At 46.9% G+C, this 24,038-nt stretch overlaps 1 protein-coding gene across 1 annotated transcript in view; it reads left to right on the top strand.

The window, feature by feature from the left end:
• The window catches only part of DPP3 (dipeptidyl peptidase 3), a 173,825-nt gene extending 151,451 nt beyond the window's left edge, over window positions 1-22,374 (top strand). The window contains exons 15-17 of the mRNA XM_063945092.1: window positions 1,336-1,515; window positions 1,689-1,851; window positions 21,867-22,374. Of these exons, the coding sequence (XP_063801162.1) occupies window positions 1,336-1,515; window positions 1,689-1,851; window positions 21,867-22,024 (501 nt within the window). The 3' untranslated portion in view covers window positions 22,025-22,374. The remainder of the gene's footprint in view (window positions 1-1,335; window positions 1,516-1,688; window positions 1,852-21,866) is intronic.
• Window positions 22,375-24,038: the final 1,664 nt, after the last annotated feature.

The following is a 24,038-nucleotide window of genomic DNA, read 5'->3' as shown; positions in this document are numbered from 1 at the left end:
CAATACACGGTATTAATAACTGGGGTATGCTGCTAAATTAAAAGTCTTAATGGTTTATTTTTAACAATCAACAATGCAGAGTGAATGAACAGTAGAGAAATCTAAATCAAATCAATATTTCCTGTGACCAACCTTTGCCTTCAAAATAGCACCAATTCTTCTAGGTACACTCGAACACAGTTTTTGAAAACTCAGGAGGGAGGTTGTTCCAAACATTTTGGAGAACTAACCACAGATTTTAAGTGGATGTAGGCTTCCCCAAATCCTTCTGGCTCTTCATGAAATCCCAGACGGACATGATATTGAGATCAGGGCTTTGTGGGTCCATATCATACCTTCCAGGAGTCCTTGTTCTTCTTTACATTAAATATAGTTCTAATGACATTGGCTGTATGCTTGTGGTTTTTGTCCTGCTGCAGAATAAGTTAGGAGCCAATCAGACGCCTCCGTAAGTATTGCATGATGACTAAGAACCTGATTGGTATAATAATAAATTTGGAGCCAGTCTCCAGCCCTTTAGCAAACATAGCCATTTTTCTGCACCCGAGTTCCTATGTTTTTCATGCATAATAGAGTCGCAACAAAGCCAAGTGACTCAACTATGCACAAAAACATAGGAACTGGGGTGCAGAAAATTAGCAGCCGGTGCTCTGAACTGATGAGTGACAATTTGAAATATTTGTCTGTAACAGAAGGCAGTTTTTTCGCCGTTTAACGTGACTGCAACAAGGATGTGGGAGGACACATCTGTATGTGCACAAACACTGGCTTCTAGGGACTGCATCAGCCCCTAGAAGCAGGGTAGGGCTGATGGAATTGCAGAGGAGTAGCTTCTCATTGGAAACAGGCTCTCTGCTAATCGAGGCCTGGACTGGCGTCTCAGCGGAGAAAAAACCTTCCCCTTTGACTCTGGCTGTCTGGCATTTTGATTAGCAGATAGTGCCTCTAATAGAAAACCAATGCCCCTGCCAGAAGATTTACTAGGGGTGCTGCATCCCCTAGCTAAATCCGCCACTCATGAGGATAATAGACCAGTGATCTCTAAACCTTATGAAAATGTATGTAACCCTTCAAAAATGGACTATATTGTTCTTCTAGTTCATGCTCATGGGATTTGTATTTTATTCACCATTAAAAAAACAAAGGCAAGACTAGAGATGTTTGTATTAGTTTAATATTGAGTACAAGACCAAGCCTGGTGCGGTGGCTTTTCTTGGTGGAATAGTTTAGGATATATGCATGCTTTTATGCCATTAACTATAATTCCTAGCTTGTGTCAACCAGTTTTACTAGGGAATATGGGCATAATTTCAAACCACTTTTTCTTTAACACAGGCTCATATGCAGGCTCGTTTTGTCATTCTTCAAGTCCTCCTAGAGGCTAAAGAAAACTTTGTCACCGTCACACAAAAAGTTGGAGCTGACGGACGCCCAGATGCACAGGTGTCACTAGACAGGAACAAGATTCTGAGTGTGGGCCGACCAGCAATCCAGCGCTTCTTACAGCGGTTGCAGGTATGTATACAGGGAAGAGTAGAGTTCCAGTGGGTCATTATGCGATTTCTACCTTTAACTAATAACTGTTCTACTTTACTATTGTGGTGTTTCACTTGCTCTCCTATTTTTGTGTCATGCCTTCCCCTCATCATTTATTTTCCTGTCCAACCTTGCCTCCTCTATTTCTACAGGTATATAAATCTACAGCAGATGTAGAAAGGGCTCGTGAGATGTATGATGGCTACTCTAAAGTTACAGACTCTGAGCCATACAGGTTTCTTACCCTGCGTGACATCGTCATACTGAGAAAAGAGGAACGTAAATCTTTTGTACAGATAAATACTCGAGTGACAGGTGAGCAATGCTAAGAATGAGGGGGGGGGGGGGGTCTGGTCTGCACTCATTACTAGAGATATTAAGAGGAGCTATCATGCTGAGGCTTCTAATACTATGTTGTAGGAAGAGAAATGATGATGCACACTCCTAACGCTAAGAAAACAGATAATAAAAGTAATTTAGATGAACCCTCACAATTAACATGGAGTATAAGTGAAGTTCTTAGCAAACATTTGCTCAAATATGTGGGCCCATGTACCACGACCAGGTGACTTCATAACATGGGTCCCTATCATCTCTAATACTATCACATTATATACATTTCTCAAGGTCTTACCTTCCAATAGAGCTCTTATTAATGTGTGGTCTGAAACGCAGGAACCTTTTGCTAATTAAAACACCTGAGGGTAAATGGGAGGGGCGCCAATGCCAGAGTGAAGGTGCTTCACCAAGTGTACAGTATATACATGCATATAGAGGAAAAAGGTTGTGTGTTTATATTGTACCTTGAGGGTATTTCCAACATGGCAGAAGGGAAGATGTGAACAACAATTTATATATACATCTCACCCAGACCCAGGTATTATATTCAGCAGTCCAACCAAACTAGCTGGCTGTTTTGCTCTAGCTGAATATGGAGATCCCAGCCGTTTGGCCCAAATGTCTAAGTATTTTTCTCCTTCATCCACTAGCGGGCACTGGAGGAACTTTACGGTGGGTATAGATGGTGGTCAATTGGAGCCGGGCACTTTAAATTCTTTAGAATTGTGACTGGCTCCTCCCTTCTATGCCCCCCCTACAGACCAGTTTTAAAAATGTGCCAGATGAAGCTGATCCTCTTTCTGGGCTACTCCAGAGAGATTCTCTATTTTCAAGCTGAGGATAGACAGGCAGTCTACTGCCCCTGTTTGTCTGCAACGTGGGAGCTGCTGGTGGGACTCTGGCACAGTTTCTTTAAACTGCAGCCATTGTTCCGGCTACAGGGACATCAGTCCCGGAGGTACTTGTACAGCGCTACGTGCAGTGTCTGCTAGGGTCCCCATAGCCAGTGCCCACCTGCTCAGCAAGGCAGGAGGTGAGTATTACCCGGAGCTCTGACTAGCAGAGTCAACGGAGCATGCAGCTTCCTGCAAGGCACAGTTATCCCCATGCTGAGTGCCGGAGCCGCGCTGTAGAGCGGCGGTACTACAGCACCCGCTGCTGATAGACACAGAGAGCACTTTTTATTTTCTCGCTTCGCGCAGGGGGTGGAGCTATACTCCAGGGTGGCTGCGTCTTCATCCCGGCTTGTAGGCGCCATTACAGGAACGCTGCTAGGGAGGGAGAGGTTCCCCAGGACTCAGATACTGAAATTATTCAGGATGACGTGGAAATTGAATCGGAGGGCTTAGATGCTCTTATACTGGCAGGTGTTACAGATTACAGATTCAGATCCGACTCCACTGCAGCCTTCCTATTTTGCTAAAAAAAAAAAAAACAAAGGAATGCGATCTGCTTTCCGATTTCTGTGGAAATAGATGATCGCTTTTCACTAGCGTGGAAGCATCCTGAAAAGAAATTTCAAGTTACTTGCCTATCCTTTTCCAGAGGGAAATAGAGTTAAGTGGGAGAACCCTCCACTGGTAGACCCCTCCCTATCTAGTTTATCAAAAAAGACTATCTTACCGGTAGCTAGCGTTACCTCATTAAAGGAACAAGCAGGTCGCAGGCTGGTAAATATTTTCAAGTCTATTTATTCAGCAGCAGGGGTACTTCTTCGCCCTACCCTGGTTGGTATGTGGGTTAACAAGGCTATAGAGGCCTGGGCAAAACAATTGGTGACAGGTTTACAATCTGGTCTCTCTACAGATCAATTGATTAGACTGGCAGAACATATCAGAGAATCTGCCGTATACTTGGGGGATGCTTAGGCAATGGCAAGCTGATGCGGATTCCAAAAAGGCGGTAGAAGCAGTACTGTTTAATGGCGAGTTTCTGTTTGGTCAGGAACTGGATACTCAAATCTCCAAGGCCACGGGAGGTAAGTCGACGTATCTTCCTTCTGCAGCTCCACCTCCCAGGAAACGTATTCTGGACCATCTTTCCGGTCCTTTCATGTTCCGTCAAAATTCAGAGGACGTACCAGAGGAGGAGCCACATCTTTCAGAGGTGGCAGAGGCCGCGGTCGTGTCGCAAACCACAACTGCCTTACAACCGGACCCTAAACCTACCACTAAGCCCGCTGCATGACGGGCTCCCCTTCATCCTGGGGGATCCCAGGAGTGGGAGTTCATTTGCTGAATGAAACTTGCAGGGACACCTGGGTAAGAGACATCATTACGCAGGGGTACAAACTCTGTTTTCAGTTACCCTCCTCCAAGATATTTTACAACGGGTTTACCAATTTCACACGAACGTCAGGATTCCTTTCTCCAGGCCATACAAAGACTCCAGGAGAAAGGTGTCATAGTTCCAGTACATTTCCACCAGCAAAAACAGGGATTTTATTCCAGTTTGTTCGTGGTGCCGAAGCCAGATGGCTCGGTAAGACTCATTTTAAATTTGAAAAGACTCAATTCCTTTTTGCTAATATTAAAATTCAAGATGGAGTCCATGCGCTCGGTTATAACTGGTTTAGAAGCAGGAGACTTTATGGTGTCAATAGACATCAGGGATGCCTACCTCCATATACCGATTTGTCTTCCTCATCAGAGTTTTCTCTGATTTGCGGTCAAAGATTTACATTTTCAATTTCAAGCCTTACCTTTGGGTATTTCTTCAGCACCTCCAGTTTTCACAAAGGTAATGGCAGTAATGATGGCGCAATTGCGCTCTCAAGGGGTGAACATTGTTCCCTACTAAAGGCCAAGTCGTCGGAGAAGTTAGTGAACGATATGAAGACAGCCCAGGATTTTCTCATGAAACACGGATGGATCATAAATGTCCATAAGTCAGTTGCAACCGACACAGCGATTTCAATTCCTGGGTATGATCATAGACACTGTGCTTCAGAAGATAATTCTCCCTCAATACAAGATTGTCCATTCAAGAGTTGGTTCGGCTAGTCTTACAGCATTGCAGAGTATCAATTCATCTTTGCATTTGTCTTCTGGGGAATATGGTAGCAGCTTTTGAGGCGGTACAATACGGAAGATTCCACTCCAGGCTGTTTCAACTAGATCTCCTTTCCAAATGGTCAGGTTCACATCTTTTTATGCATTAGATGGTTCAGCTACTCTCCAAGACGTGGCTGTACACGACGAATCTGTCCAAAGGCAAGGACTTTGCTCTCATGGATTGGGTGCTTCTTACAACAGATGCCAGCCTCCCCGGATGGGGAGCGGTGACTCTAGATTGTCAAATCCAGGGACTCTGGACTCTCCAAGAACAAACTCTACTTATCCATATACTGGAACTTCGTGCTGTATACAACGCTCTCCTATTGGCGAGTCATCTACTACAGGGACGTGCAATATGTGTGCAATCAGACAACGCCACAGCAGTGGCATATATAAATCGGCAAGGAGGAACCTGCAGCAGAGCCGCTATGAAGGAGGTCACCAAGATCCTCCTTTGGACAGAGAGATATGCGGTAGCCATATCGGCAGTGTTCATACCAGGAGTGGAGAACTGGGTGGCCGACTACTTAAGTCGTCAGGATATGCATCCAGGCAAGTGGGAATTGCATCCTCAAGTTTTTCAGCGACTGTTACGTCGATGGGAACTCCCACAGATAGATTTCATGGCGTCCAGGCGGAACCACAAACTTCCTCGGTATTACTCTCGCACCAGAGATCCCGGGGCAGAGGCGGTGGATGCATTGACGATCCCTTGGACTTTCCAGTTCGTGTACCTTTTTCCTCCATTTCCTCTATTACCGCATCTCCACAAGAGAATCAAATGGGAGGCAGTCAGGGTTCTACTCGTGGCTCCAGACTGGCCTCGAAGAACGTGGTACAGCAACCTCTTTCAGTTACTCCTAAGCAACCCGTGGCCGCTACCTTTGCGACAGGATTCGCGATTACAAGGTCCTTTCGTTTATCCAAACTTACAGCGGCTAAGTTTGACGGCGTGGTTGTTGAGAGGATACTTTTAAGACAAAAGGGCATCCCAACACCAGTAATACCTACTATGATGAGTGCAAGAAAGGAGGTCACTTCCAAACACTATTACCGCATCTGGAGATTCCTTTAGGTTGGCCAGGCTTCTGCTTTTCCTCCAAGCTGGTTTCTCAGCGGGTTTGAGTGTAGGGTCTCTAAAGGTTCAAGTTTCCGCCCTTTTCTATTTTTTTCCAAAGAAAATTGGCATTACTGCCTCAAATACAGACTTTCCTTCAGGGGGTTATACGCCTTAAACCACCGTTCGTCCCTCACACAGCTCCTTGGGATCTGGATACGGTTTTCTCTTATTACAATCATCCTTGTTTGAACCTCTGGAATCGGTAGAGCTCAAATTTCTTACATGGAAATTGGTTTTACTGTTGGCTCTGGCCTCTGCTCGAAGGGTCTCCAAATTAGGAGCTCTTTCGTACCGTCCTCCATATTTAATTTTCTATGAGGACAGCGGAACTCTGCACTCACAGGTCTTTTTGTTCTCTATGATGCTGCCAAACCTGGATGGCCAGCCTCAAAACAAACATTGGATCAGATTTACCATTAGACATGCATATCTCGCAGCCTCTCTTCCTCCACCTACTTCAGTGTCCACCCATTCAAATCGTTCAGTTGGCTCTTCCTGGGCGGTTGCCAGAGGAGTTTCTTTGACGCAGTTGTGTAGAGCAGCAACTTGGTCTGGGAAAAATAAGTTTAGCAAATTCTACAAATTTGATTCTTTGGCGGATTCGGCTTCTCAGTTTGGCCGAGTGGTACTACAGGACTCTCAGCACTTCCCACCCATGATGGGAGCTCTGGGACGTCCCCACCGTAAAGATCCTCCAGTGTCCCCTAGTGGATGAAAGAGAAAATAGGATTTCTGCAGCGAGGTACACTGTGATTCCACAGGGAATTACATCGGGTTGTAGAGTTGGATCTTGATCCTAGGCACCAACAGGCTAAAAGCTTTGGCTGTTCCCAGGATGCATAGCGCCGCCTCCTCTATATCCCCACCTCCAGGCACTGGAGCTCAGTTTGTAAGTTGGTGCCTGCAGTGCAGGCAGCTAACAGGGAGGGCTGCGCTAGGCAGCCCTGAAAGAGCTTTTTGAAGAAGGAAGACTTCAAGGGCCGCAGCACAGGCACTTAGAAGTGCTATATGTCATGCTGACATATCGTGCTGCGGCTCCCTTACCTCCCCCAGCGACGCTGTATACTCCCGCGCCCTGGTTCCCGGGTACTTCAGGAACACACTCGCCGCTGCTCTCCTGGATCGCGTGGCCGCATCTTCGGGAGGAGGTAAGAGGGTACCCCAGGCGGGACCCACTGAAATTGTGATCCAGCGCGGTCTCCAGGAGACGGACCGCGTGCGCTGGCGTGGACACTGTGGCCGTACAGGGACCCCACTAGACCACCAGGGCAACGGGCACAGGTCGGATTTATTAAAATCCGTTTCAAATAGGCCCCGCAGTACCCGGTGGTGAAGTCCAGCAAGGGAATAAGGCTCTGACCTGTAGCCCCTCCCCCAGCCCCAGGTGCCATATACTGCAAATGTTCCCACCCTGGAACTGCATCTCTCTTCCCTCACTCCCTGTCAGTGTTTGGGCGCCATTACATACAATCTGAGCTGATTCTGGGACTGCTGGGCAATGTCTCCTCTGTAAAGTCGCCTGCATCATCAGCGCTGTGCATTTACAGGACACTTAAGTATTCTACATGTCATTTAGACAGTGTTAGTTAAGTGCATCACTACAGGGATATTTAGTACAAGTACCCTGTGATATTCATCCAGTCTTTACTGTGCATTGTTATATCTGTATATATACATAGCTTTACTTAGTAGTCCAGTTACTTAGTATTGCTAGTCCAGTGCAGTTTTATTGTTTGTAATAATTTCTGCATTGTACATGTGACTGTGTGTGCTAGTAGCTGCTGTGTGGTCTGTATTTCGTGTATTTTCACACATATTGCTATCCCTATATTCTGTTCCCTGAGGGGGGCTAAGTGCGTCAGGGTTCGCATATGATATAGTGTCTCACAGGATATACTACTTCGGTATTTTTCTCTGTGTTTCAGTCACCATATACCTCTTAAATTCTGTCTGTGCTCTGCTTTGCAGTCCTACTATACAGGGGATTTTTGTCAGGTATTTTGTCTTTTATTGTACTATTACGCCCTAAGGTTATGCTTACAAATTAATGTCTGCTAAACAGGGTGGTAGATCCATGGCTGATCCTGCACCATGCAGTGCTGACGCCACGGATTGCTCGGAGGAAAACATTGCAGCTGAGGGTTTAGGTACCGGGGGTTCTATACCCCTTGGTCAGTCTGCAGCACCGGGGGCTCACCAAGACCCACCTTGGGCTGCTTTTTCTAATTTACTGACTACGCTGGTAACTAGACTTGCGCCCCCTGTGGGACCTCCTCCATTACAGCCACATATTGTCCCTGCAGTTAATCCGCCATGGGCAGATAATTTGTCCACTCAGTTACTGCAATTAAATTGTTTTTTGGCAAAACAAAAACCTAACCCTCGCCCGCCTAGGACCAAGGGGTCCTCTAAGCGGGCCAATACTTCCTCACAATCCACACGTTTTGGATACTTCATCCAATGAAGATGGCGCATATACTGACCCCTCAGACACTGATGCAGATGCTTCTGATGGGGAATCTGTTACACAGGTGTATGTTCCTGACCTTTTGGAGGCTGTCAGACTGATTCTTCAAATTGATGATTAAGCAGAACTTCCAGCTACCGCTAAGAAACCTGATAAGTTCAAGCGTCAGAAGGTTACTAAATTAGTTTTACCCCATTCTGACCATTTGGTTGACATACGTCAGGAATCCTGGGAGTATCCAGGAAAGAAATTCTCCGTGTCTCTAAAAGATGCTAGCTCGTTATCCCCTCGCTGCAGAGTTAAGTAAAAATTGGGAAACCCCGCTGTCGGTGGACTCGCAAGTCGCGCGTCTGGTGGTGTCATCTGCTCTGCCTGTCACTGCCGTCACCTCTCTGAAGGAACCAACGGATAAGCGTGTGGAGGGTTGTTTGAAGTCTATTTACACTCTTGGAGGAGCTGTGCATAGGCTCACTATTGCGGCTTCTTGGGCTGCAAAAGCTATTGAAGGTTGGGTTCAGGAAGTTGAAGCGGAACTACCGTCTGATTTTCCTGATAATGCTAGACAGTGTCTTTCATATATTATTACAGCCTCTCATTATATTCAGGAAGCGGCATCTGATGCTGGTGTCCTGGCGGCCAAAGCGTCTACTACGTCCATTCTGGCTCGCCGGATTCTCTGGTTGCGGTCCTGGTCTGTAGATCTGGACTCTAAAAAGACCTTGGAGGTGATCCCCTTTAAGGGAAACATACTTTTTGGGGGAGACCTCAACAAGATTGTTGCTTACTTAGCATCCGCTAAGACTGCCTGTCTGCCTAGTACTAATCCTTTGGCTAAGAAAGGCTAAAAGTACTTCCTTTCGCTCCTTTCGACCTCCAAGTAAAGCAAAGGGTCAGACGTACCCGAAACAGGCTTGCACTTCCAAATCCACTAAGCCCAAACCTTAACGTTCCTTGGCTGCCCGTCAGCCTGCTTCCAAAACAGACAAGCCTGCTGCATGACGGGGCGGGCCTCCTCCTAGGGGACCCCAGGGTGGGAGGCCGACTTCTGCGGTTTGCTCAGGTATGGATACAGACCACTTCAGACGCCTGGGTAAAGGAAGTCGTCACGGATACGCCATCTCTTTCAAGAAACGTCCCCCTCGCCAGTTTTGCTCAACAAACATCCCTTCGGATCCGGTAAAAGCAAAAACTCTCCATTTGGTGGTACAATCCCTCCTGGACACATGGGTGATAGTGCCGGTTACTCTGGCTCAGATAGGCAGGGGGTACTATGAATGGGTCTTCCCGGCACATTCTCAACCTCAAGTCTTTGAACAAATTTGTGAGTTTCCAAATTCCGTATGGAAACTTTTCACTCTATTGTTCTGGCTTTGGAGCCCATGGACTATATGGTATTCCTCGACATACAGGATGCTTTCCTGCATATTCCTATTGCCATGTCACATCAGCAATACCTGCGGTTTGCTATTGGCAACCAACATTTTCAATTCCAGGCCTTACCATTTGGTCTGACGACGGCTCCGAGAATCTTCACCAAGGTCATGAAGGCTATGCTCCGCCGTCAGGGTATCAGGATCCTGCCGTATCTGGACGACTTGTTGATCCTGGCGAACTCTCCAGAGATTCTCCTCCGTCATCTGGAACTGACGGTCCAATTCCTGCAAGCCCACGGGTGGCTCATGAACTGGAAGAAATCCCCACTGGTCCCTGCTCAGAGCATGGTGCACCTGGGGGCATTATTGGACACCCACAACTAACGATTGTTTTTGTCTCCAGAGAAAGTCCTGAAACTTGAACAAGATAAGATTCTTCCTATCTCACCTACGTGTGTCGATACACTCGGCAATGCAAGTACTAGGCCTCATGGTGTCCGCTTTCGACATGGTGAAGTACGCTCCATTTCATTCCCACCCTCTGCAAAGGTTAATCTTTTCGAAATGGGAAGGCCTGCCTCACCGGATCAGGACTCGCATGATCTCCTTGACTCCGGAGGTTCGCCTGTCACTGACCTGGTGGCTACTGGACCAGCAATTGAGCAGGAGTCATTCCTTCTGGGTCCTTATAACGACTGATGCCAGTCTGCGGGGCTGGGGCGCGGTGTTCGAGCAACACTCTCTTCAGGGTCGATGGACCAAGGAGGAATCTTTCCTCCCGATTAAACTTTCTGGAGTTGCGGGCAGTGTTCAATGCTTTGAAAATGGCCCTGCCTCCTGGTACAGAACAGGCCTGTTCAAGTACAGTTGGAAAATGCCACCACAGTGGCGTACATAAATCATCAAGGCGGCACTCGAAGCCGCATGGCAATGATGGAAGTGTCAAAGATTCTTCTATGGGCAGAACGCCATCTGCCAGCCATATCGGCAGTGTTCATTCCGGGGGTCCTCAACTGGGAAGCGGACTCACTCAGTCGTCAGGATATACACGCCGGAGAGTGGAGCCTTCATCCAGAAGTATTTCAACTCCTAGTGGACAAGTGTGGCCTACCAGATGTAGACCTGATTGGCGTCTCGACACAATCACAAGGTTCCGGTCTTCGGAGCAAGGACAAGGGATCCTCAAGCCGCGTTCGTGGACGCCCTGGCAATTCCATGGAACTTTCGGCTGCCATATGTGTTCCCTCCAGTGTCACTCCTGCCCAGGGTAATGAGGAAGTTCAAGCAAAAAGGAGGATTACTACTTCTAAACGCTCCAGCGTGGCCCTGATGGCATTGGTTCTCAGACCTGCAGGGTCTCTCGATAGAGCGTCCTCTTCTACTTACGCAACACCCAGACCTCCTCGTTCAGGGCCCTTGTGTCTACCAGGATCTGGCTTTGACGGCGTGGCTCTTGAAGCTTCAGTTCTGAGTGCCAAGGGATTTTCTGAGGGGGTCACTCAAACTTTGTTGAAAGCCCGTAAACCGGCTTCGGCTCGGATTTTTTATAGGGTCTTGAATTCTTACTTCACCTGGTGTGCGGCTAAGAATTATGATGCATACAAGTTCAATATTGCCAAACTCTTGACTTTTCTGCAACAGGGCCTGGACTTAGGCCTTCGTCTGGCCTCCCTCAAGGTTCATATTTCGGCCTCGTCGGTGTGGTTTCAGAGGAAAATTGCGACTCTGCCTGACGTTCATACTTTCACTCGGGGTGTTTTACGGATTCAACCTCCCTGTGTTCCTCCTGCGGCTCCTTGGGATTTGTCGGTTGTTCTGGATGCCATACAAGAGTCTCCATTTGAACCTCTTGAGTCTGTGGACCTTAAGTGGCTTACTCTTAAGGTCTTGTTTTTTTCTGGCTATTGCTTTTGCTAGACTAGTTTCAGACTTGGGTGCCTTGTCACCCTTTCAGATTTTTCACCTTGACCGGGTGGTTCTTAGAACTCGTCCTGGTTATCTGCCTACAGTGGTGTCATCTTTCCACCTTAACCAAGAGATGTGGTTCCGGCCTTTACCTCTCCTGGTTTATCCTCCAAAGAGCGGTCTTTGGATGTGGTACGGGCTCTCCTTTTCACATAAATACGAACAGCTTCGCTTAGGAGATCTGATTTTTTCTTTGTACTTTTTGGTTTTCACAAACGTGGCTGGCCTGCTAATAAGCAGACCTTGGCCAGATGTGATTACACATGCTTATGTACAGGCTGGCCTTCCAGCTCCTGCTACCATCAAAGCCCATTCTACTCTGTCTGTTGGACCGTCTTGGGCGGCCCGCCGTGGTGCGACCCTTGAACAGTTGTGCAAGGCGGCTACGTGGTCCTCAGTGAACACGTTCATAAGGTTCTATGCCTTCGATACTGCCGCTTCCCAGGATGCCTCCTTTGGACGCCGGGTTCTTGTACCCGCTACAGTGCGTCCCCTCCCATGAGGAACTGCTTTAGGACATCCCCGATGTAATTCCCTGTGGAATCACAGTGTACCCCACTGCAGAAAAGGAGATTTATGGTAAGAACTTACCTTTGATAAATCTCTTTCTGCGAGGTACACTGGATTCCATAGGGCGCCCACCCTGACGCCCTTAGCTTCTTTGGGTTTGTATGGCATTAGCCGCCGGTACCTTCTCCTGTCGTGAGAATGTAGTTGTATGTGGCTACTAACTGTTGTCATCTCTCTCACCTGCTACTGCATTGGACTGGTTAACAAAACTGAGCTCCAGTGCCTGGAGGCGGGGATATAGATGAGGCGGTGCTATGCATCCTGGGAACAGTCAAAGCTTTTAGCCTGTTGGTGCCTCGGATCAAGATCCAACTGTACACCCTGATGTAATTCGCTGTGTTCCAGTATACCTCGCAGAAAGAGATTTAACAATGGTAAGTTCTTACCATAAATCTCATTTTTGCTACTTACCATTAAATCCATTTCTCCGATTCCACAGGGGACACTGGAAACCCTCCTAGCGCTGGGCGTCTTTTTGTTTATTTCTCTTACGTCCTAGAGGATGCTGGGGACTCCGTAAAAACCAGGGGGTATAGACTGGCTCCGCAGGAGATAGGGCACCTAAAAAGAACTTTGACTATGGGTGTGCACTGGCTCCTCCCTCTATGCCCCTCCTCCAGACCTCAGTTAGATCTTGTGCCCAGAGGAGAATGGGTGCACTGCAGAGAGCTCTCCAGAGTTTTCTGTTGATAAGAATTTTGTTAGGTTTTTTATTTTCAGGGAGTCCTGGTGGCAACAGGCTCCCTACATCGTGGGACCGAGGAGAGAGAAGCAGAGCTGGCTTGTCAAGTTGGGCACTGCTTCTAAGGCTACTGGACACCATTAGCTCCAGAGGGAGTCGGAACACAGGTTTCACCTGGGGTTCGTGCCGGAGCCGCGCCGCCGTCCTCCTCACAGATGCCGAAGATAGAAGCCGGATAAGAAGGCAGAAGACATCAGATCTTCATGAGGAAGGGCCATTGCTCTTAGTCACACACACAGAGCAGCACTGAAGGGTGCAGGGCGCAGGGGGGGGTGCCCTGGGCAGCAATAAACCTCACATTTGGGCACTGACAAGGTAGATTAGGCTGCTGGGCAGTAATTCTACGATCCCCCGCCATTTTATATATAAAAATCACCGGGACCAAAGCCTGCCGTCGGGTGGGCGGAGCTTGATCCCCAGCACTAACCAGCGCCATTTTCTCCACAGAAGCTGCATGAGGAAAACGCTGGCTCCCTGGTCTCTCCCCTGCTGAACATTCAGGCTGGAAAAAAGAGGAGGGGGGCATTTTGAGTGCAGTGAGTGGGAATCTGGTCATTTTATAGATATATAAAAGCGCTATCTGGTCATATCTTTCCAGTGTTATTAAGCGCTGGGTGTGTGCTGGCATACTCTCTCTCTGTCTCTCCTAAGGGCCTGGTTGGGGTTTTGTCCCCTTATATGTTAATCCCTGTGTGTGTGTGTGTGTGTGTGTGTGTGTGTGTGTGTGTGTGGGGTGTCTGTACCTGTGTGTCGACATGTCTGAGGCGGAAGGCTTCTCCAAGGAGGCGGTGGAGCAAATGAGTGGTGTGTCAACGTCGGTTGTGCCGACTCCAGATTGGATGAACATGTGGCATATGTTGAATGCTAGTGTGGCATCTTCACATAAAAGGCTTGATAAGGCTGAATTAGGGGGGACATCAGGGGGTCAATCCTCTGATTGGACCGACTCACAGGGCCCGTCAGGGTCTCAAAAGCGTCCCTTAACACAAGACACTACTACCGACACGGATTCTGACTCCAGTGTCGACTACGACGAAGTAAAATTGCACCCTAGGGTGACTAAAACCATTCAGTGTATGATTGTGGCAATAAGGGATGTGTTACATATTGAGGATGAACCCTCGGTCCCCGACACAAGAGTACACATGTTTAAGGAAAAGAAACAGATTATTAATTTTCCCACATCTCATGAATTAAATGATTTCTTTGGGAAAGCTTGGGAGAATCTGGACAAGAGATCGCAGATCCCCAAAAGAATTTATATGGCATACCCCTTCCCTAAGCAGGACAGGGAGATTTGGGAATCAACCCCCACTGTGGACAAGGCCCTGACGCGCTTGTCCAAGAAAGTGGCGCTACCGTCTCCTGACACAGCGGCCCTTAAGGACCCTGCAGATCGCAGACAAGAAACTACCTTAAAGTGTATTTATTCTCATACAGGGGCTGTGCTAAGACCGACAATTGCGTCGGCATGGGTGTGTAGCGCAATTGCAGCTTGGACAGATGAGCTGACAGATCAAGTTGACAATATGGATAAGGATACTATATTCTTAACTCTAGCCCACATAAGGACGCAGTCTTATTTATGAGGGATGCTCAAAGGGACATTGGATTGCTAGCTTCTAGGGCCAATGCCATGTCTATCTCAGCGAGAAGATCCTTATGGACTCGCCAATGGACGGGTGATGCGGATTCCAAGAAACATATGGAAGTTCTACCCTATAAGGGTGATGTATTGTTTGGGGATGGGCTGACGGACCTGGTTTTCCTCAGCTACAGCAGGTAAATCAAATTTTTTACCATATATTCCCCAACAGCAAAAGAAAGTAACACCCTATCAGATGCAGTCCTTTCGGTCGCACATGTCCAGAAGAGGTCGGGGATCCTCTTTCCTCGCCAGAGGAAAGGGCAGAGGCAAAAGAGCACCTGCTTCGGCAGGTGCCCAGGAACAAAAGTCCTCCCCGGCTGCTCCAAAACCCACAGCATGACGCTGGGGCTCCCCTGAGGGAGTCCGCACCGGTGGGGACACGTCTTCGACTTTTCAGTCAGGCCTGGGTCAGTTCGGACCTGAATCCCAGGGTGTTGGAAATAGTTTCCCAGGGTTACAAATTGGAATTTGAGGAGGTGCCCCCGCGCCGATATTCCAATCCGCCCCACCAGCTTCCACATCGGAAAGGGATATAGTGTTAGCTGCAATTCAAACGCTGTGTGTACAGCAAGTGATAATCAAGGTTCCTCTGCACCAGCAGGGAAGAGGTTACTACTCAACCCTATTTGTGGTCCCGAAACCGGACGGTTCGGTCAGACCTATTTTGAATCTGAAATCCCTAAACCTGTACATAAAAAGATTCAAATTCAAAATGGATCTCTCAGAGCGATAATAGCCAACATGGAGGAGGGGGAGTTTATGGTGTCTCTGGACATAAAGGATGCGTACCTTCATGTCCCCATATATGCCCCCCATCAGGAATACCTGAGATTCGCTGTACAGGATTGTCATTACCAATTTCAGACGTTGCCGTTTGGACTCTCCACGGCCCCAAGGATTTTCACCAAGATAATGGCGGAAATGATGGTGGTCCTGCGTAAGCATGGAGTCACAATTATCCCATACTTGGACGATCTCCTGATAAAAGCGAGATCAAGGGAGAAATTGCTGAGCAGTGTGGCGCTCTCTCTGAGAGTGTTCCAGCAACACGGTTGGATTCTAAATCTACCGAAGTCACAGTTGATTCCAACAACTCGACTACTGTTCCTAGGTATGATACTGGATACGGAACAAATGAAGGTCTTCCTCCCAATAGAGAGAGCCCAAGACATCCAGAACATGGTCAGAGACCTGCTAAAACCGAAAAGGGTGTCAGTTCACCAATGCACTCGAGTTTTGGGAAAAATGGTGGCGGCCTACGAGGCCATTCCCTTCGGAAGGTTCCATGCAAGGACTTTTCAATGGGACCTTCTGGACAAGTGGTCGGGGTCCCATCTGTACTTACATCGGAAAATAACGCTGTCCCCAGGGGCCAGAGTGTCCCTCCTGTGGTGCTTGCAAAGTGCTCACCTCCTGGAGGGTCGCAGGTTCGGAATTCAGGATTGGATCCTGGTTACCACGGACGCAAGCCTCCGAGGATGGGGAGCGGTCACACAGGGAAAAAATTTTCAGGGTCTTTGGTCAGACCAGGAGTCCTGTCTACACATCAATGTGTTGGAACTCAGGGCCATTTACAACTGCCTTCGACAAGCGGAGAGTCTTCTTCGAAACCTACCGGTTCTGATTCAATCAGACAATGTCACAGCAGTGGCTCATGTGAACCGCCAAGGCGGGACAAGAAGCAGAGTCGCGATGGCGGAAGCCACAAGGATCCTTCGCTGGGCGGAAAATCATGTAAGCGCTCTGTCGGCTGTCTTCATTCCGGGAGTGGACAACTGGGAAGCAGACTTCCTCAGCAGACACGATCTCCATCCAGGAGAGTGGGGACTTCATCAAGAAGTTTTTGCAGACGTAACGCGTCTTTGGGGAACTCCTCAAATAGACATGATGGCGTCACGCCTCAACAAAAAGCTTCGGAGGTATTGTGCCAGGTCTCGGGACCCTCAGGCAGTAGCAGTAGACGCTCTGGTAACACCGTGGGTGTTCAAATCGGTCTACGTGTTTCCTCCTCTTCCCCTCATCACAAAAGTGTTGAGGATCATAAGACGAAGAAGAGTAAAGACGATACTCGTTGTCCCAGACTGGCCTCGAAGGGCCTGGTACTCGGTTCTACAAGAGATGCTCACAGGAGATCCCTGGCCTCTTCCTCTGAGGGAAGACCTGTTGCAACAGGGGCCCTGTGTATTTCAAGACTTACCGCGGTTACGTTTGACGGCATGGCGGTTGAACGACGAATCCTAGCGAGAAAGGGGATTCCGGAAGAGGTCATCCCTACTTTAATAAAGGCTAGGAAGGAGGTGACGGTAAAACATTATCACCGTATCTGGCGAAAGTATGTGAGACCAAGAATGCACCTACGGAAGATTTTCATCTGGGTCGTCTTCTCCACTTCCTACAGACAGGAGTGGATATGGGCCTGAAATTAGGCTCTGTTAAGGTACAGATTTCGGCCCTCTCGATTTTCTTTCAGAAGGAATTGGCTTCTCTTCCAGAAGTCCAGACGTTTGTCAAGGGAGTGCTGCACATCCAGCCCCCTTTTGTGCCTCCGGTGGCACCATGGGACCTGAACGTGGTGTTGCAGTTCCTAAAATCACACTGGTTTGAACCGCTTAACAAGGTTGAGTTGAAATTTCTTACCTGGAAGGTGGTCATGTTGTTGGCCTTAGCATCAGCAAGGCGAGTGTCCGAATTGGCGGCTTTTTCACATAAGAGCCCCTACTTGATTTTTCATGTGGATCGAGCTGAATTGAGGACACGTACGCAATTTTTGCCTAAGGTGGTTTCTTCATTCCATATGAATCAACCTATTGTGGTGCCTGTGGCTACAAGTGACCTGGAGGATTCCAGATCCCTGGACGTAGTCAGGGCCTTAAAGATTTATGTAGCCAAGACGGCTAGAATTAGGAAAACAGAGGCTCTGTTTGTCCTGTATGCTGCTAATAAATTGGCGCACCTGCTTCGAAGCAGACTATTGCTCGCTGGATCTGTAATACGATTCAGCAGGCTCATTCTACGGCTGGATTGCCGGTACCAAATTCGGTTAAAGCCCATTCCGCTAGGAAGGTGGGCTCTTCTTGGGCGGCTGCCCGAGGCGTTTCTGCATTACAGCTTTGCCGAGCGGCGACTTGGTCGGGGTCAAACACTTTTTTGCCAAATTCTACAAGTTTGATACACTGGCTGATGAGGACCTAGCGTTTGCTCAGTCGGTGCTGCAGAGTCATACGCACTCTCCCGCCCGATTGGATGCTTTGGTATAAACCCCATGGTCCTTACGGAGTCCCCAGCATCCTCTAGGACGTAAGAGAAAATAAGATTTTAAACCTACCGGTAAATCTATTTCTCCTAGTCCGTAGAGGATGCTGGGCGCCCGTCCCAGTGCGGAAACTCTGCAAGACTTGTATTTAGTTGTTGCTTACATAAGGGTTATGTTACAGTTGGAATAGGTCTTGGACCGTTACTGTTGTTTGTTCATACTGTTAACTGGTTATGTATGTTCCAGGTTACATGGTATGATTGGTGTGGGCCAGTTATGAATCTTGCCCTTGGATTGCTAAATCCTGCCTTGTATTGTCCATCTCCTCTGGGCACAGTTCTCTAACTGAGGTCTGGAGGAGGGGCATAGAGGGAGGAGCCAGTGCACACCCATAGTCAAAGTTCTTTTTAGGTGCCCTATCTACTGCGGAGCCCGTCTATACCCCCTGGTCCTTACGGAGTCCCCAGCATCCTCTACGGACTAGGAGAAATAGATTTACCGGTAGGTTTAAAATCTTATTTTTTTCCAGTTTGGGGGATTTCTGTAAAGTTCTTTACCGTTTAGGTTGACTGGTGACAATGACAATTTTTCTTGTTTGTTTTATTATATCTACTTTACTGTTCTGTTATTATTTTTTTCTCCTTCTCATCCTCCTCCTCTGTCGTTTGTATCGAGATGTCGTCTCCTCTCGGGCTCAGTTTTCAAAACTGGTCTGTAGGGGGTGCATAGAGGGGAGGAGCCAGTCATAATTCGAAATAATTTAAAGTGCCCAACTCCACTTGACCACCTTCTATACCCACCGTAAAGATCCTCCAGGTTCCCCTGTGGAATCGGAGAAATGGATTTACTGGTAAGTACCAATATCCTGTTTTTTTTTTTCCTTCCTGCAACACATTTTTAGATAGTCTTCGAACTACGGAACTGAGCAGTCCCTTGCTTTTCACCTGCTGTATTCTTCTGTACCTGGTACTTATGGTATGATTTGACAGCTGCTCAGCTTGTGTCTACACTTTCTTTATACTACTGTAGATGTAATACGTGTCCAGTCCTGTTTGGATTGGCTGTGTAATTAGCTAGCAGTCAGTCTCCTTGATCACTCGTACAAGCATCCAGTCAAGATGCATTGAGAAGACAGTCTGTGGGTGTACATTTTGCAATTAGACTGCCGTTGACCACATTCAACTATCATTCATAGAACCTCCATCTTGGGATCTCATGTTTTCTCCATTTAATAATAATAATAATAATTTTATTTATATAGCGCTCTTTCTCCAATAGGACTCAAGGCGCTCAACAGATACATAGCATAATATAGTACAGAAAATAATGAAGTACATTTTCATAAAATACAGAAGCATGAAGATACTAAAAGGGACATTATGGAAATGCTTGAGTAAACAGAAAAGTCTTGAGTCTACTTTTGAAGGATTCTATAGTTGGGGCCTCTCGCACTGTGCGGGGAAGTGAGTTCCATAGAGTCGGAGCCGCATGACTAAAAGCTCAACCCCCAGATGAATTACGGTAGATTCTAGGTACTGCTAAAAGTCCTTCATCTACAGATCACAGTAATCGAGTGGGGCAGTATGGGGTCAGCTGTTTCAGGTACCTTGGGCCTTGGTCATGTAATGCTTTGAAACTCAGTAAGCCAATCTTGAAGATGATTCGCCATCGTACAGGCAGCCAGTGAAGGGAGTAGAGGATGGGTGTTATGTGGCTAGAACGGGGCTGGTTGGTTAATAGCCTGGCAGCTGTGTTTTGCACCAGCTGTAAGCGCTGCAATTCTTTTGCTGGTAGACCAAGGTAGAGGGCATTACAGTAGTCTAAACGAGATGATACAAATGCATGTATGACTTTTGGCATATCATCTGAGGGAATTAAGTGCTTGATTCTGGCTATGTTCCTCAGGTGAAAGAATGAGGATTTGATTGTGGCTGATATCTGATGTTTAAGTGTCAAGCCACCATCCAGGACAACGCCAAGATTCCGCACACGATCACTGGTCTGTAATTCTGAATCCCCGAGTGTAAGTCCAGTTGGTTGGCTATGCTGCAGTCTTGTCCTTTGATGTTGCGGTCGTATCATAAGGACCTCTGTTTTATCCGGGTTCAGTCCCAGCCAACTGGCGCTCATCCACTCCAGTAGTTCAGCTAGACAGCCATTTAGGGTTGCTATTGGGTTATCAGTTCCCGGAGCAAAGAACAAGTACAGTTGTGTATCATCTGCATAGCAGTGGTAGACCAGGCCATGGCGCCTGATTATTTCGCCCAATGGGAGCATGTATACTGCAAAAAGCATGGGGGATAGTATAGAACCTTGTGGGACACCACATGGCAATGGCACTGGTGGTGATGAGTATAATCCAGATGATACTCTCTGTGACCTGCCTGTGAGAAATTTAATGCTTATACTGTAGCTTTCAAATCCTTAGCTAAAAATTATTCCTGGCTATCTGCTCTATATATAGAAGGTTTCTTTTTCATTTGTAAAAAAAGACGGGCAGTGTTATGTATTATTTCTTCCTTTTTGGGCAAAGTGATATATTGCCTACACTTTTAAGGAAACCGTGTGATATTACAGTGCCATTTTGGTAAGTATACACACTTACCAATCAGTTGACCAGATTTGTCTGTGTAGACATCACAACTGTACAGGTGGTCAGTGGGCATCTGTACAAACACAGCCAGACATGCTGATATATCAACATCTACTGTGCTGCAGGGCTGACATGATAGGACTGTGAACGACATCGAGCGTACAGATATATCACCAGTTCAATGGAACGTGCAATATATCGATCAGTGTGTACCCATCATTAGTTACTATTCAATTTAGTGTTAATGGAACAGATCTGCCAGGTGGCCGGTGGTCCGCTCTCCTTTTCTCCGGCATGGTCCACAGGTTATCCACAGGACAACATTGGGATATGATGACGCGACAGCGGATTTGCACCAAGCAGTTAAAGCTTTCGGCCTCCCAGCATGCAACTGGCCCATCCATATGTCCAGCCTCCTGACTTGAGCTAACTATTAATTTACATATTGGAGCTGATTGGCTGGTGTGTTTATCACCTTGCACTTATTACTGGTTTATCACTTCCTTATGCCTTCTCCAGGTCAATACATCTGCCCCAGTGTTCCCTAGTGGGTGAAGGAGAGAACAGGATTTTGGTACTTACCGTTAAAATCCATTTCTCCGATTCCACAGGTTACACTGGTCTCCCGCCCAGCGCTGTACTACCTACCATTGTTCTGTTGCTTTCATTGTGACTGTATGTTGTCTTAAGTGCGTGTTTCTTCTTTTTTGGGTCTTTGGCCATCTTGTTGCTTTCTCCTTCCCCTTTTTTCTTACTATGTGTCTTGTTCTCCGTCTCCTTGGGCTCGGTTATCTAAACTGGGCTTATGGGGCATAAAGGGGGAGGAGCCAGTTACACTTCAAATAAATTTAAAGTGCCAGGCTCCGCTCATCCACCCGTCTTAAGCTCCAGTGTCCCCTGTGGAATCAGAGAAATGGATTTAATTGTAAGTACCAAAATCCTGTTTTATTTTGTTATCATATTAAACATCTTCAGTGTAACACCATTCTTTAAGGACTGCTGTTAATATTTCAAATGCAGTTGGCTGCATGTGTTTTCTAAACCTCAAAAATGGTTTCAAGTTATGGCAAATTGTGGGGACCTTGTAGGCCCATACATCTTGTGCAGTATTTTGCATGGTCACTGGCGTAAAATGTCCATAACACTCAGTGACCAGAAAGTTGCAGATCATGTGTCACATCCACAATCCTGATTTTCTCCACAGGTGATAATGTGGACGTATTGCGCTATGACAGCAGTCCTTCAGGTCTGATCCTCTCTGTCCTAGAGAGATTCCCTGACGACGAAGAGGAGCTAGAGCGGGAAATGCTGGACCTGAGCTGTGCAGATGCCCACTTCTGGGGGACACAGAATAGTAGATGAGTAGCAGGATACAGGGCAACATACTGCAGAGCTGTGCTGTTGAAGAGGTCATAAAGCAATACTCTGCAGATTAGGGTGTAATACGCAAGCTGTGCAGGGAATAGGTTTTAGAGTAATCATTTGCAGTAGTGAAAGAGAACAATGATTCAAAGCAGAAGAGTCCAGAAGGAGAGTAGTGCTCTGAAGAATCGCTCACAGGATGATGGGCAGTGAATTGTCACTATGTATGATTGTCAGTAGGACAGTGTACTCAGAACACATGGTTAGGTTGCTGGTTCATGTTGCTCTCAAGGGTTCCATGATGATGACTAAATCTGGACATATGTAAAATAAAAAATGATTTTACCAAATCTTTATTCAACAGTTGTATTATTGTTTTGTATAATAATTCTCTTGCAGCGTTGGGGAAGTAATCATCCATTCATTGATACAGAAGAGTGTGCCCAAAGCTTTCCATGTACTGCTTTTTAATCAAAGTATCTCTCACACATCGGTGTTAACTTACTTCCTTGCGTTGTAAAGGGACATGGGGGGAATTCAATTGCTCGCAGTAAATTTTACCACAAAAAAAGTGCTTTATTGCATTTTTTTCCCCGGGTTTTATTGGTCAGTTCAATTAATGCCTTTTTTTTCACTGTAAAATTTACCTATCGTGCAAAAAAGCACAGGATCCAGGATAAGTGAAAAATGGCATTTACAGTGCATCCGGAAAGTATTCACAGCGCTTCACTTTTTCCACATTTTGTTATGTTACAGCCTTATTCCAAAATGGAATACATTTGTTTTTCCCCTCCAAATTCTACACACATTACCCCATAATGACAATGTGAAAAACGTTTTTTTGAGATTTTTGCTAATTTCTTAAAAATAAAAAAAATAAGAAATGACATGTACAGTACATAAGTATTGACCGCCTTTACCATGAAGCTCAAATTTGAGCTCAGGTGTATCCTGTTTCCACTAATCATCCTTGAGATGTTCCTACAGCTTAATTGAAGTCCACCTGTGGTAAATTCAGTTGATTAGACATGATTTGGAAAGGCACACACCTGTCTATATACGCCTGTCTATATAAGACCCCACACTTGACAGTGCATGTCTGAGCACAAACCTAGCATAAAGTCAAAGGAATTGTCTGTAAACCTCCGAGACAGGATTGTCTTGAGGCACAAATCTGGGGAAGGGTACAGAAAAATATCTGCAGCTTTGAAGGTCCCAATGAGCACAGTGGCGTCCATCGTCCGTAAATGGAAGAAGTTCGGGACCACCAGGACTTTTCCTAGTGCTGGCCGGCCATCTAAACTGAGCGATCAGTGGAGAAGGGCCAGGGAGGTGACCAAGAACCCAATGGTTACTCTGTCAGAGCTACAGCATAAATCTGTGGAGAGAGGAGAACCTTCCAGAAGGACAACCATTTCTGCAGCAATCCACCCGCCTGGAGTTTGCCAAAATGCACCTGAAGAACTCTCAGGCCATGAGAATCAAAATTCTCTGGTCTGATCAGACAAAATTTAACTCTTTGGCCTGAATACCAGGCGTCATGTTTGGAGGAAACCAGGCACCGCTCCTCACCAGGCCAATACCATCCCTATAGTAAAGAATGGTGGTGGCAGCATCATGCTGTGGGGATGTTTTTCAGCGGAAGGAACTGGGAATCTAGTCGGGATAGAGGGAAAGATGAATGTAGCAATGTACAGAGACATTCTGGATGAAAACCTGCTCCAGAGCGCTCTTAACCTCAGACTGGGGCGACGGTTCATCTTTCAGCAGGACAACGACCCTAATCACACAGCCAAGATATCAAAGGAGTGGCTTCAGGACAAGGAGCTTGAGAGGTGCTGCAAAGAGAAATGAGCAAAACTGCCCAAAGATAGGTGTGCCAAGCTTGTGGTATCGTATTCAAAAAGACTTGAGGCTGTAATTGCTGCCAAAGGTACATTAACAAAGTATTGAGCAAAGGCTGTGAATACTTATGTACATGTGATTTCTTAGTTTTTTATTTTTAATAAATTTG

The sequence above is a fragment of the Pseudophryne corroboree genome, chromosome 11 (assembly GCF_028390025.1).
Source record: "Pseudophryne corroboree isolate aPseCor3 chromosome 11, aPseCor3.hap2, whole genome shotgun sequence".
NCBI lineage: Eukaryota > Metazoa > Chordata > Amphibia > Anura > Myobatrachidae > Pseudophryne > Pseudophryne corroboree.
This window is presented reverse-complemented; position numbering and strand designations above follow the sequence as displayed.